Below are 13561 nucleotides of genomic sequence, written 5' to 3' on the forward strand. Positions count from 1 at the left end.
GGCAAGGCTTTGTAAATTACAACTTAACATCTTTAATTAGATAAATAGTAGAGTTGATTCTGCTTGAAGTGCTGGGTGGGTTAGCCCTATTGGCTAGATAGCTAGAGTGAGGTGCAGAACGACACAAACAGCAAAGATTTGATCCCCATACTGACCTATGGTGGTAGTTGGTGGAAGCCTCCCTCTGTGTCCCAAGCTTAATTGTGATGTGTTGATCCTTAAACTTTATAATCAATTATCTCTCTTTAATGTAGACAGATGCCTATGGTACTTTGTGAATTATGGCTAATTACCTGCCAGTGAGAATAAAGGCAGGTCCCCATAAGAAATTCATTAAAATACCCTGAGTGTGCGATTTGATTGGATGGATGATGGATTTTGCATATGAATGCTTTCAGAAAGTTTTGGTGAAAAATGACTTTAAATGCATTCTCATGAGATCAAGGAGGTTGTAGTGAATTATGGTATTATCGTAGAATTCCTACAGTAAAGAAGGAGGCCATTCGGCCCATCATGTCTGTACCAAGCACAATTGACCCCCAGGCCCTATTCCTGCAACCCTAACTTACCCCGCTAACCCCCTGACACTAGGGTCAATTTAGCTTTGCCAATCAACCTAACCTGCACGTCTGTGCAATGTGGGAGGAATCCAGAGCACCTGGAGGAAATTCACGCAGACACGGGGAGAACATCAGACTCCACACAGGCAGTTACCCAAGGTTGGAATTGAACCTGGGTCCCTGGCGCTGTGAGGCAGCAGTGCTAACCGCTATGCCGTCCAGATTATTAGATGTGGTAAATGTTGTTTGTAGGGGGAGGACTGATTAAATCAGTTGGTTAGCCAGCTAGCATGTGGTTCAGAGTAACGGAAACCATGTGGGGTTTAACCCTGTTCCAGTTGAGGTAGAGGTGGGGCCTGCCTCCCCACTCTGTCCTGTAAGAAAGCCAGAGCATATGCTGTGGTTTGGCCACCTTTCAATAATGGAGGATTCTATCAAAAGAAGAAGAAGAAATGTTGTTATTAATTAACTAATTGATAGAAAGCTCCACTGAGTAGTAGTACAGCCAGCATTTGCCGTTGAGAATTGGAAAGCAGGACAAATTGACTTGTAAAATGGGCAAACATGATAACACCAGATTTCTCAGAGGCAAGATTCTGGTACGCTGAATTATCAAATGTTGAAAATGTTGGCACAATGTTGGGCAAGTAGAAGAGGGTATATGTAGGGACATTTTGGATAAGTGTAGGAAGAACAGGGTTGTTGTAGTGGGAGATTTTAATCTCCCTGGAGTGGATTGGAAAGTGCCTAGAGCTGAGGGTTTGGATGAGGAGGAATTCGTAAGATGTGTATTGGAAGGGTCCTTGGAGCAGTATGTAGATAGCCCGACTAGAGAGGGGGCTGTACTGGATTTAGTTCTGGGCAATGAGCCGGGTCAGGTGGTTGAGGTTGCAGTAGGTGAACGTGTGGCTAATAGTGACCACAACTCTGTCTACTTTAGGATACTAATGGAAAAAGACGAGTGCTGTCCTAAGGGGAGGGTGCTAAATTGGGGGAAGGCTAGATACAGTCGGATTAGGCAGGAGCTTAGGGATACAGACTGGGATAAGCTATTGTAGGGCAAGTCCACGTTAGGCATGTGGGAGTCTTTCAAGGGAAAACTGAAATGGGTGCAGGAAAGGCATGTGCAGGTTAAGAGGAAGGATGGGAAAGGTAGGATTAGAGAGCCGTGGATTACTAGAGATATTGAGGACTTGGTCAGGAAGAAACGAGAGGTGTATGTTAGGTCTAAGCAACTGGGAACGGAGAGAGCATTGGAGGAATACAGAGAGAGTAGGAGGGATCTCAAAAGGGGAGTTAGGAGGGCAAAAAGGGGGCATGAAATGGCTTTGGCAGGTAGGATTAAGGAAAATCCAAAGGCGTTTTACTCCTATGTTAGGAACAAAAGGGTGGCTAGGGGAAAAATCGGTCCTCTCAGGGACAGAGGAGGGGAATTGTGCTTAGAGTCCGAGGGAATGGGGGAGATCCTGAATGAATACTTTGCGTCGATATTCACGAAGGAGAGGGGCCTGATGTCTGGTACAGTCTTTGAGGGAGCTTTAGACCAATTGAAGGAACTATCCATTACGAGGGAAGAAGCGTTAAGGCTTTTAGGTAGCATTAAAACTGATAAATCTCCGGGGCCCGATGGCAGTTATCCTAGGCTGCTTAGGGAGGCGAGAGATGAAATTGCTGGGCCTCTGACGCAAATCTTTGTCTTTTCTTTGGACACAGGTGAGGTCCCAGAGGACTGGAGGATAGCGAACGTGGTACTGTTGTTTAAAAAGGGTAGGAGGGATAACCCTGGTAACTATAGGCCGGTGAGTTTGACATCAGTGGTAGGCAAGTTGATGGAGAGGATTCTTAGGGATAGGATGTATGAGCACTTAGAACGTTGCGATCTGATTAGGGATACGCAGCATGGCTTTGTAAAGGGGAAGTCTTGCTTACGAATCTGGTAGAATTTTTTGAGGAGGTGACAAAAACGGTCGACGAAGGATGAGCCGTTGATGTCGTCTATATGGATTTCAGTAAGGCGTTTGACAAAGTCCCTCATGGTAAGTTGGTTGCAAAGATTAAGGCTCATGGGATACAAGGCCAGGTATCTAGATGGGTTGAGAACTGGCTTGCTAAGAGGAGACAGAGAGTAGTAGTGGAAGGGTCCTTTTCTAGCTGGAGGTCTGTCACTAGTGGTGTGCATGATGTGGATATGCCGGCGTTGGACTGGGGTAAACACAGTAAAAAGTCTGACAACACCAGGTTTAAGTCAACCGATTTATATCAAATAAATCGGTTGGACTTAAACCTGGTGTTGTCAGACTTTTTACTAGTGGTGTGCCGCAGGGCTCAGTACTGGGACCTCTTCTCTTTGTAGTGTATATAAATGACTTGGAAGAGGGAGTAAGTGGTGTGATCAGCAAATTTGCAGATGACACTAAGATGGCTGGATTGGCGGGCAGTGAGGAGCAGTGTCTGGCAATACAACGGGATATTGATAGGCTGGTATATTGGGCAGATATATGGCAAATGGAGTTTAATCCAGATAAATGTGAGGTGATGCATTTTGGCCAGAATAATGTAGAGGGGAGTTATATGATAAAGGGTAAACCTATAAAGAGTGTAGAAACGCAGCGGGACCTGGGGGTGCAAGTGCACAAGTCTTTGAAGTACAAGTGGAGAAGGTTGTGAAGAAAGCTTATGGTATGTTAGCCTTTATAGGAAGGAGTATAGAGTATAAGAGCTGGAGTCTAATGTTGCAGTTGTATAGAACGTTGGTTAGGCCGCATTTGGAGTACTGTGTCCAGTTCTGGTCGCCTTACTACCAGAAGGACGTGGAGACTCTGGAGAGAGTGCAGAGGAGGGTTACCAGGATATTGCCTGGTACGGAAGGACTGGGTTAAGAGGAAAGATTGAGCAAATTGGGGCTGTTTTCCCTTGAAAGACGGCGACTGAGGGGGGATCTAATAGAGGTATATAAGATTATGAAGGGCATAGATAGAGTAAACAGAGGTAAGCTATTTCCTATGTTAGAGACACACAGTACGAGGGGCCACGGGCTTAGGGTGAGGGGGGAGAGGTATAACACGGATATTAGAAGGAGGTTTTTCTCACAGAGGGTGGTGGGAGTATGGAATGCTCTGCCAAGCAAGGTGGTGGAGGCAGGCATGCTGGAGTTGTTTAAGAGTAACTTAGGCACATGAATGGGTTGGAGATGGGAGGATATAATAGGAGATTGTTTTAAATAAGGTTCATTAGCATTGGGATGTCCCTGGTAATGTAAAAGGATGTGGAATGATACTAATGTTTTTCTCTTTTAATTCACAGGTTTTAAGTCGGTCCGCCTTGTTGTCCAACGAGGGGCACACACGCGATGGGTTGTACTAGGGCTGCTCTTGGATGTTCGAGAATAGCCTAGTGCTTCATGTCGTTAGTGTGTGCTTAAACTGGACCAGATGCTGGGCAACACGACAGCTCAGTGACTATCACTGTTTGCTGTGCAGACACATGGATTTGGGCCAGTGTCTGTGGGAGTTTGTGCATTCTCCCCATGCTTGCGTGGGTTTTCTCCGGGTGCTCTGGTTTCCTTCCACACCCCAAAAATGTGCTATTAAGCTGATTGGAGGTAATAAATTGTCCCTAAATTAGTTTCCCTCAATGTGGAATGCCATAAGCATAGATAAGGGTCATGGGTGGAGGGGGGACGGGTAATGTTAAAATGGCGGCGTGGGCTCGTTGGGCCGAAGAGCCTGTTTCCCGGGCTGTTTTTGTTCTTTGTAAGAAAGCTATGCTGGATAAGTCAGTGGACAAGTGCACTGTTCAGAATACAGCCAATTCAAACATACCAGGAAGGCCTAGGTTGTGCCTCCCAATTTGTGCTAAATTGGCTGTGAGGCGGTGCATAATGGTCTTGTAATCTAGAGACTCAGGATAATGCTCCGGAGACCCAGATTCAAATCCCACCATCAACACTTGCAATTAAAAGTCTGTTGATGGCCATGAAACCATTGTTGATTGTCCAAAAAAGGCATCTGGTTCACTTATGTCCTTTAAGGAAGGAAATCTGCTATCCTTACCTTTTCAGACATGTGACTCCAGGCCCACAACAATGTGGCTGACTCTTAAGTGCTTTCTGAACCGGCCCAGCAAGCCACTCAATTCAAAGGCAATTAGGAATGAGCAGTAAATGCTGGCCCACAACCACATCCCAGGAATGTATTTAAAAGCTAATCCCCCATTAAATAAAACAAAACACCATAATTGCCTTCAAAGCTTCTGGGGTGATGAATATCAGACCCAGTCCCTGCCCCTGATCTTTATCTGGCAGTCCCAGTTGTGATTGTGTGTGTAAGTGTATATATATCAGGTGAGGATAGGTTTTGAAGGGGGTGAATGGCCACCATGGCCTTGTAACCTACTCTATTTATTTAATCTTGTGCTCATCGATTGGCCATTTCAGTGAAGTACCCAAGAGTGGCTGCTGTGAAAGCTATATCCCAGGTTGATTCATTATCTCAGCAAAAGTTGCAAGAAAACTTTGTGGGGGAGAAAACCATATTACAAGAAAGAGAAAGCATTCAGTCCATGTCACCAATTGTCAACCTTTGTTAGAACAATAAATAGTACAGCCCTTCGGGCCTTCAAGCCTGCGCCGATCACATTGTCCTATCCAGAACAACTTATATTCCTCTATTCCCCGTTTGTTCATATGCTATCAAGATGAGTCTTAAATGTGGCTAACGTGACTGCCTCAACCGCCTCACTTGGCAGTGTATTCCAGGCCCCCACCACCCTCTGTGTAAAAAAAAAACTTCCCCCACACATCTCCACTGAAGCTTTCCCCCCTTATCTTGAACTTGTGCCCCCTTGTGATTGTTATTTCTGCCTGGGAAAAAGCTTCCAACTGTTCACCTTATTTATACCTCTCATAATTTTTTAAACTTCTATCAGGTCACCTCTCAGTCTCTGTCTTTTCAGGGAGAACACTTCCAGTTTATTCAATCTCTCCTTCACACCAGGCAACATCCTGATAAATCCTTTCTGTACTCTCTCCAAATCCTCAATGTCCTTCTGGTAGCATGGTGACCTGAATTGGACACAGTATTCCAAATGTGGTCTAACCAACGTTTCACATAACTGTAACATAATTTGCCAACTTTTATACTTGATGCCCCATCTAGTGAAAGTAAGCATGCTATGTTTTCTTCACCACCTTTTCCATCTATGCTGCCACTTTTAAGGGTCTGTGGACCTGCACTCCCAGATCTCTCTGTGCCTCTATGCTACTGATTGTTCTACCATTTATTTTATAGCTCCCACATGAACTGGATCTACCAAAATGCATCAGCGCACATTTGTCTGGATTAAATTCCATCTGTCATTTCTCCACCCATTTTTTTCAGCCTATCTATATCCTGCTGTATTCTCTGACAATCTTCATCACTATCCGCAACTCTATCGATCTTAGTATCATCCGCAAACTTGCTAACCCACCTATCTATGTTTTCTTCCAAGTCATTTATATATATTACAAACAGCAGACATCCCAGCATGGATGCCTGCAGAATACCACTAGTTAGACCTCCATTCAGAAAAACACTGTTCCACCCTCTGTCTTCTATGATCAAGCCAGTTCTGAATCCATTAAGAACTGTACAGAATATCATGCTGTGTGATAGAGAGACTGTGCACACAGACCTGTGGATTGATTATGTATTTTACTTATTGTAGGAAAGAGATTTGTAATGTCAGCAACCATTACAACATGTGTCCTCTCTGTGATACCTGTGACACCTGGAATATTTCCGAGATCTGTTCCATGGCTAAAGTAAGTCTGTTAAAACTTGTGGTTATTATTTGTATTTATTTGTATGGATATGTTTATATATTGGTGCCCATGGTTGTGCAATTACTTGCTTTTGTACCATCTGTGGCAGTGTGGCCCCTTTTAAGGGACGGATGTTCATGGGTCACAGGACCCTCCAGGGGCATATCTGAAGGAAACACACGAATTGGCACTGATTGGGTGTTAGGGCACATTTCCTGGTAGGATGGAACCTCCAATGTGAGACCGGAAGTCAGTGGAACTAAATCTACATTCAGCTTGTTTGTATATAGTTTATCTTTGCTTCAATAAATTCCTCGTCATGATAGCTCACACTACACCAACATCATTAGATCAACTCTATACAAGAATCTTTTGTCTCCAACACCTTTAGTATTTTATTGTGTTGTGTTGGTCCCAGTGCTTTTCCTGTCTTGTATCCAAGAAGTATCTGCATTGTAAGGATATCACAAAATGCTGGTTTGTTGCCTGAGGACAGTCTGGTGATAAATAAAGAATAACTTGCCTGCCATGTAGAAACATGAATAGGCCATTTAGCCCTTGAACCTGTTCCACCATTCAGTGAGATCATGGTTGATCTATGACCAAACTCATATAAATTGCTTGGGGCTACCCTATCTGTGAAACAGCACAGATTCCCCCTCACAACAGGAATGTATTCACTTGCCAGGCTTATTACCTGCCACTGGTGTTCTCTCTCACTCCAACCAAGGAGATGATGGGAAAGAAAGTCTGAACGTTCACTGAATACTGCCCTTTATTTCATCAGTGTAGATTGTGAACTCACTAAACATTGACAGTTCTTCATACCCATTATTACATTGGTTTTACATAGAAATCACTGTTCAGAATGAGATCGTATGGCCCAACAGGTCTTCACCAGAGTTTATGTTCTCCTTGAGCTTCCTTCCACTCTACTTCATTTCATCCTAACAACATCACTTCCTTTCTACTTCATGCGCACCTCTGGCTTCCCTTTAATGCCAGCATCATGGCTGCCTTTAAATGCATCTATGCCTTTTACCTCAGCTATTTCCTATGGTAGTGAGTTCCACTACATTAGGTGCACAGTGGTTAGCACTGCTGCCTCACAGCCCCAGGGACTTGTGTTCAATTCCTGGCTTGGGTCACTGTCTGTGTGGAGTCTGCACGTTCTCCCCTTATCTGTGTGGGTTTCCTCCATGTGCTCTGGTTTCTTCCCACACTCCAAAGATGTGCTGGTTAGGTGCATTGGCCATGCTAAATTCTCCCTCGGTGTATCTGAACAGGTGCTGGAGTGTGGCGACTAGGGGATTTTCATAGTGACTTCATTGCAGTGTGAATGTAAGTCTACTTGTGACTAGTAAATAAACTTTAACTTTTTGGCTAAAGAGGTTTTTCCTGACTTTCTAATTGATGTTACTAGTGACCATCTTATATTTATAATGCTGGATACACCCACATGTGTAAACAATCTGTAATCTTAAAGACCTCTATTATACCATCCCTCACTCTTCTCTGGCGAAAAGAGCCCCAGCTGCTCAACCTCTTCTCGTAGCTATAACCCCAATCTTAATTAATGTAACAGAGCCCAGTATTAATCATGAGGCCCATTTCTTAAAGATTTACACTCTCAATGAGAATTAGCATAACTCTGAGTTGTATTTTATTGTCTCATCACATTTGTTCTCTGCAGCTGGGTTACCTCTTTGACCATTCTGGTACAGTCTTCTTCAGTATCTTCATGTCCTTCTGGGCAGTGACCTTCCTGGAGTACTGGAGGCGGAAGAATGCCACTCTGGCATATTACTGGGATTGCATGAACTTTGAGGAGGATGAGGTGAGACAGAATAAAGAAATATGTATCTATTGATTCAGTATGCAAGCCTAATCCAGTTCAGTCCTGCTTTGTTAGGTCCAGATCCTTGAAAGCTTAATTGTCCTCCTTTAAACTTTCAGATCATATACAATTTCAACTGATTCCTACTGATAGTAAAATCATAGATAATTTTTCATATCTTCTGAAATGATTTGAATGATGTAGAACTGACAATGGAAGGAAGGTGGACCAGGCAAACTGCAGCTGCATGTGGTTCAATTCAATTCCTATGTATACTATGTGCCTCCCTTGCAGTTAAGAGTTTTGGGGATCTTGACTGTTATCTGGGACTGCCTAGAGTTAAGACATCTGTGCTGGAATTCCCTGGCTGTTCATGCCATGCTGCCACTGCAAGTGAGCTTGGAGAATTTGACGCTCAGCCGAATCTCATTTCACTTCAACGGGACCAGAGAATCCCATTGGCGCAAAATTCCAGAAACCCTGTTTCTCTGTTTTAGCAGCTAACAGCTTACGTGATTTTTAAAAACTTGTCTGATTATCAACCCCTTCAGCCTCCATTGCTATCAGTGGCTCCAAGACTGCTTTTCCTGCCTGAACTTGACTCCAGGAAAATCTCGCCTGATGATCCAACCAACCTCTCCAAGTACAGTAAACCTGATCCCCAGGTACTTGGAACCTGTCTCATCCAACCAAATGGAAGGTGCTTAATGACACCAAAAAGACAATGAAGACAAAATGGCCTCATTTATGGTTTTTGACAATTTACAATAAATCTTATAAGGAGAGGAAATGATTCAGCTAAATCCAAAAGCTATGTTTTGTGAGGAGGAGAGAATTTGTGTGAGCCACAGCTTCCAGTGTAGAAAGAAGGGATGGGTGTTAGAGGCACTTCCCCCATTTGTCTCATATAATTGGAAAGTAGGTGCATGACATTGTTTAGTTGCTGCTTGGCTTTGTTCTATTTGGTGGGAATAGTTTTGCTGTTAAATGACAAGGTTTGGATCCCTATTAACATTCCTTGTACCATTCTTTTCAGTGTTGGTATGCTGTAATGGTAGTGTGGGATTAACAGCAGGGTGAAATGAAAGACGATGGCACCAGACTTCAGGGATTTACTTTGTAATAGCAACTCTTTTCCTGCAGGAACGTCCAAGACCTGAGTTTTCAGCAATGGCACCGATGATGGAACAGAATCCAATAACTGGGGTCAAGGAGCCGTATTTCCCTGAGAGAGACCGTCTGTCCCGAATCTTCACCGGATCGATGGTTATTATAATTATGGTGAGGGGATAGGTGTTATTAAAAAGAATGGACCTTAAGTGCTCCTATCTGTTAGAAACTGGGGTTCCAGACTTGGATTCATTGAATCATACAGTGCAGAAGGAGGCCATTCAGCCCATCAAGTCTGCACCGACCTCAATCCCACCCAGGCCCTATTCCCATAACCCCATACTTTTACCCTAGCTAGTCCTCCTGACACTAAGCGACAATTTAGCATAGCCAATCCACCTAACCCACACGTCTTTGAACTGTGGGAGGAACCCAGAGGAAACCTGAGGACCCAGAGGAAACCCATGCAGACACGGGGAGAATGTGCAAAGTCCACACAGACTATGACCCAAGCCAGGAATTGAACCTGGGTCTCTGGCACTGTGAGGCAGCAGTGCTAACCCTGTGTCACTGTGCTGCCCAATTCATGGACATTTCCTTGCCAAGAATTAAGGACTTTCATTTCTAACGACAATCCTTCTTCAATTGCTGGTGAAAGACTGCTCAGAAACTTGTGAAAATATGGACAAGTCTAGCAAGCCAGGAAAATAATGGCGTTCCATACTCACTGCCATACATATTTCCACTATTGTTATATACAGTCATTGAATAGAATCATAGAATCCCTACAATGCAGAAGGAGGCCATTTGGCCCATTGAGTCTGCACTGACTTTGTGACAGTCTTACCCAGGCCTCTGTCCCATTCCCTTAAGCGCACACATTTACCTTGCTAATCCCCCTAACCTACACATCTCTGGACAATAAGCACCAATTTAGCATGGCCAATCCACCTAATCTGCACATCTTTGAACTGTGGGAAGAAACTGGAGCACCTGGAACAAACTGACGCAGACACCTAGAGAACATGCAAATTTCACACAGACAGTCACGTTCCAGGCTGGAAACAAACCTGGGTCCCTGATGCTGTGGGGCAGCAGTGCTGACCTCTGTGCCATCTTGCCGCCCTACATGGATTCCCCCAGAACTGCTGGAAACAAAGCCACCTCAGTTAACCAAAGTTGACAGTGGCATCAGCATCAGTATGTGAAGTAAATGCCTCCACTGACACCTCCAAATATAATAATACCAGTCTTGGAATGTTAAAATGGAAAGTGGGGCTATTGTACATATGCATAGGGGAGAACTTGAACTACTTGTCTCTGTCTTTTGGTCACAAATTCACTACTATTCTGTGCATGCTCTTGACATTGAGTTGCAATGTTTTCTGATGCATAACACACAGGGTCCTTTACAAAGATAAGCAATTTGGCCTGTTTGGTTCTCATTCTGACCAAGATGGTGCTGGACATGGGACACTTTTCCATGATTGGGAAAGAACACTCTCGGTTTCAGGGAGGGATAATGGGCTGTGCTTGTTTATTGAGGGATGCTGAGGATTGTGGTGTGTGTTGTTTTAAGAAGAATGATGGGAATGTTTGGGTTTATTGGGAAGTATTGGAGGGTTATTGGGCTTTCGTGAGTTAATTGGTCTTGTATTTAATGCTTCTAATAATTTTGAGGAAATATTAATAGTTATTTTTACTCTCCCCTTCAATCCTCCCTTTTTGGCTTTTCTCCTCTCCACTCTCACTTCTTGTTCACTTTCTCATTCTTATTCTAACCGCTTTCCCTTCTGCCTTGTTCTTCCATTTTCCATTCCCTTTATTTGATATCATCTTTTACTGCCCTCACCGTTGTTTCTCTGCCTATCCCTCGAATTCTGCCCTCAATTATCACTCTTCCCGTTTCCTGTATTTCCTGCCGGGTCCAGCTGTGCGTAGTGATGATATTCCTGGTGACTGTGATCATGTATCGTGGGATTATCAGCATTATGATGTACCACACAGGCAACACTATTCTAATGACCCAGGTAAGAGAAGGATCACCCACCCTGGGTGTTGACTGCAGGGCCTTGTTCAAAATAATTCAATTATTTGCATGTTCAGGATTCCATATGTGTGAGGATCTTTACTCTGTAACAGTGCTGCACTGGGAGTGTGATGATGATGATGTGGAGATGCCGGCATTGGACTGGGGTAAGCACAATATGAAGTCTCACAACGCCAGAGCCTGAGACTCCGAAAGCTCGTGCTGCCAAATAAACCTGTTGGACTTTAACCTGGTGTTTTGAGACTTCTTAATGTGTGATGGGACAGTGTAGAAGAAGTTTCACGTTGTATCCAACATGTACTGTACCGTACCAGCTTGTCTTGATGGAGCAGCACAGAGGGAGCACCATTGTACATTTAGCCCATGCTATACCTGAGGAGTAAAGGACCAAGTCTGACACTACGGATGGAATTTTCCAGTCCCGCCTGCCACAGGAATCGTAGCAGGCAGGATAGGACCATGCAAAGCCCTGTTGATCCCAGGCAGAATTTTCCAATCTTGGGGTGAGCAGGGCCTGAAAATCCTGCCCCACATGTTTGAAAAGTGCTGCATTCCTCAGCCCTCAGAGCATCAATGACTTGCACGTACATTGGATGAACAATGTAACCCACATAAGCGTAATGAAAACAATAGCTGAATTAGGAGGCAGGGGATTTGCAAGGATGATTGGAGAAATGGGCCTGAATTTTACACCCTTAGAATCAGGGCTGGCGAGGCTTGCAGAACGGAATTCTCCATTGGCCTCGGGCGGGGTTTTACAAGCCTTGCCTGAGCGAGGTCATAAAATACCGGCCATGGATTTTGAAGAGGTTTTTAAATGTGAAAAGAGAGATTAAACATGGATGGGAGCGGCTGAAGAATGCAAAGAGAATTTGGAAAAGAGAAGGAAGGAGCACAGAAGGCCAGAGTGTGAGGCTCGTTGTTCAGTGAAAATACAGGTGTGCAGCAGATTTCAGGAATAAGAGGCTTATGTTGTGAAGGGTTTTTATAGACAAATGCAAGGGCTGTGATTTGAAAGGACTGGGGCAAAGGGAGTGTGTACCACTCGAATGAGAAAGCTTCAAGGTCAAACCGGCTGTGGTGGTAGATAGGTCCCATCTTTGGGTAAAGCACAAGGCCTCAAGATTAAAATTGCGTTTCTGCAATGGTTAAAGATCAATCTCATGAGATTGGGTGGTCATTAAATTTGGTTTAAAAATGTAACCTATTTTGATGTGCGTCAACTGTTTTGTAATCCTTGCTAATAATAAATGTCACTTCTGACATTTTCCCATTGATGGCAACTCATGATTTATGAGATCCCAAAGATCCTGGATCTTTGGTGCAAGGTGGGACTCCTGCAATCATTGCAGTTGCAAGTCTGAGCTGCTTTGACTACCAGATAGCCTCTCACACACAGTATTAAGATACAATTTTCTTTCTTCCTCTCCCAAAGTTGTGAACTGTTTTTGGGAACAGTTCCATGGATGGCGGCAGCCCTCTGGTTCCTTGTTCACCTGTCTATTCCCCATGTACAGTTGTTATGTTGCATTTATTGTAATTGTTGTGACTTACTCAGTGTGTTACATTAATCCCCAACAGGCTGGAAACATTGCAAATATCAGCAGCTCCATGGTAAATCTTATACTCATCCTGCTGATGGGCCAAGTCTACACCTCACTGGCAGAAAAGCTCACCAGATGGGGTAAGGAAACTTTCACAAGCCATTAACACAGCCAACACAAAGTCAGACCCCATTTGGTATAAATTTGTCAATGGCTTTGTCCATTTCAGCTGGCTTTAAGACACAAGTCAGATTTAACTCAGTCACATGATTTTAGTTTCTTTGTCCGTTATAGATCGCAGTTAACACCATAACATCTAGTTACAGTTTGAATTGTACAATGGTAGGTGTTGGATACTATTTGGCATGTCTTAATAAAGACTTCATAATCTTAAATTGGTTAACTATATACATCTGTTAACCATGAACTTATGTACATATATGCAGTATAGGGTTCAGAGGGCAGCACGGTCGCACAGTGGTTAACACTAGAGGGGATGATGATGATGATGCTCCTATGTATCTACTGCCTTTCATGGGATCCCTACAGTGCAGAAGGAGACCATTTGGCTTATCGAGTCTGCACCAACTCTCTGACAGAGCATCTTACCCAGATCCACTCCCCCACCCTATCCCCATATCCCCACGTATTTACCGG

The 13561-nt window shown here is 43.9% G+C and overlaps 1 protein-coding gene across 2 annotated transcripts in view; it reads left to right on the forward strand.

The window, feature by feature from the left end:
• The window catches only part of ano11 (anoctamin 11), a 54106-nt gene that overhangs the window by 23845 nt on the left and 16700 nt on the right, over nt 1–13561 (forward strand). For both annotated transcript variants that reach the window (XM_080215223.1, XM_080215224.1), the window contains exons 10-14: nt 6267–6363; nt 8057–8200; nt 9344–9481; nt 11242–11340; nt 12942–13044. In XM_080215223.1, the coding sequence (XP_080071349.1) occupies nt 6267–6363; nt 8057–8200; nt 9344–9481; nt 11242–11340; nt 12942–13044 (581 nt within the window). The remainder of the gene's footprint in view (nt 1–6266; nt 6364–8056; nt 8201–9343; nt 9482–11241; nt 11341–12941; nt 13045–13561) is intronic.

Source organism: Carcharhinus amblyrhynchos, chromosome 30 (genome assembly GCF_965287045.1).
Source record: "Carcharhinus amblyrhynchos chromosome 30, sCarAmb.v2.hapA, whole genome shotgun sequence".
In the NCBI taxonomy this organism is placed as follows: Eukaryota; Metazoa; Chordata; class Chondrichthyes; order Carcharhiniformes; family Carcharhinidae; genus Carcharhinus; species Carcharhinus amblyrhynchos.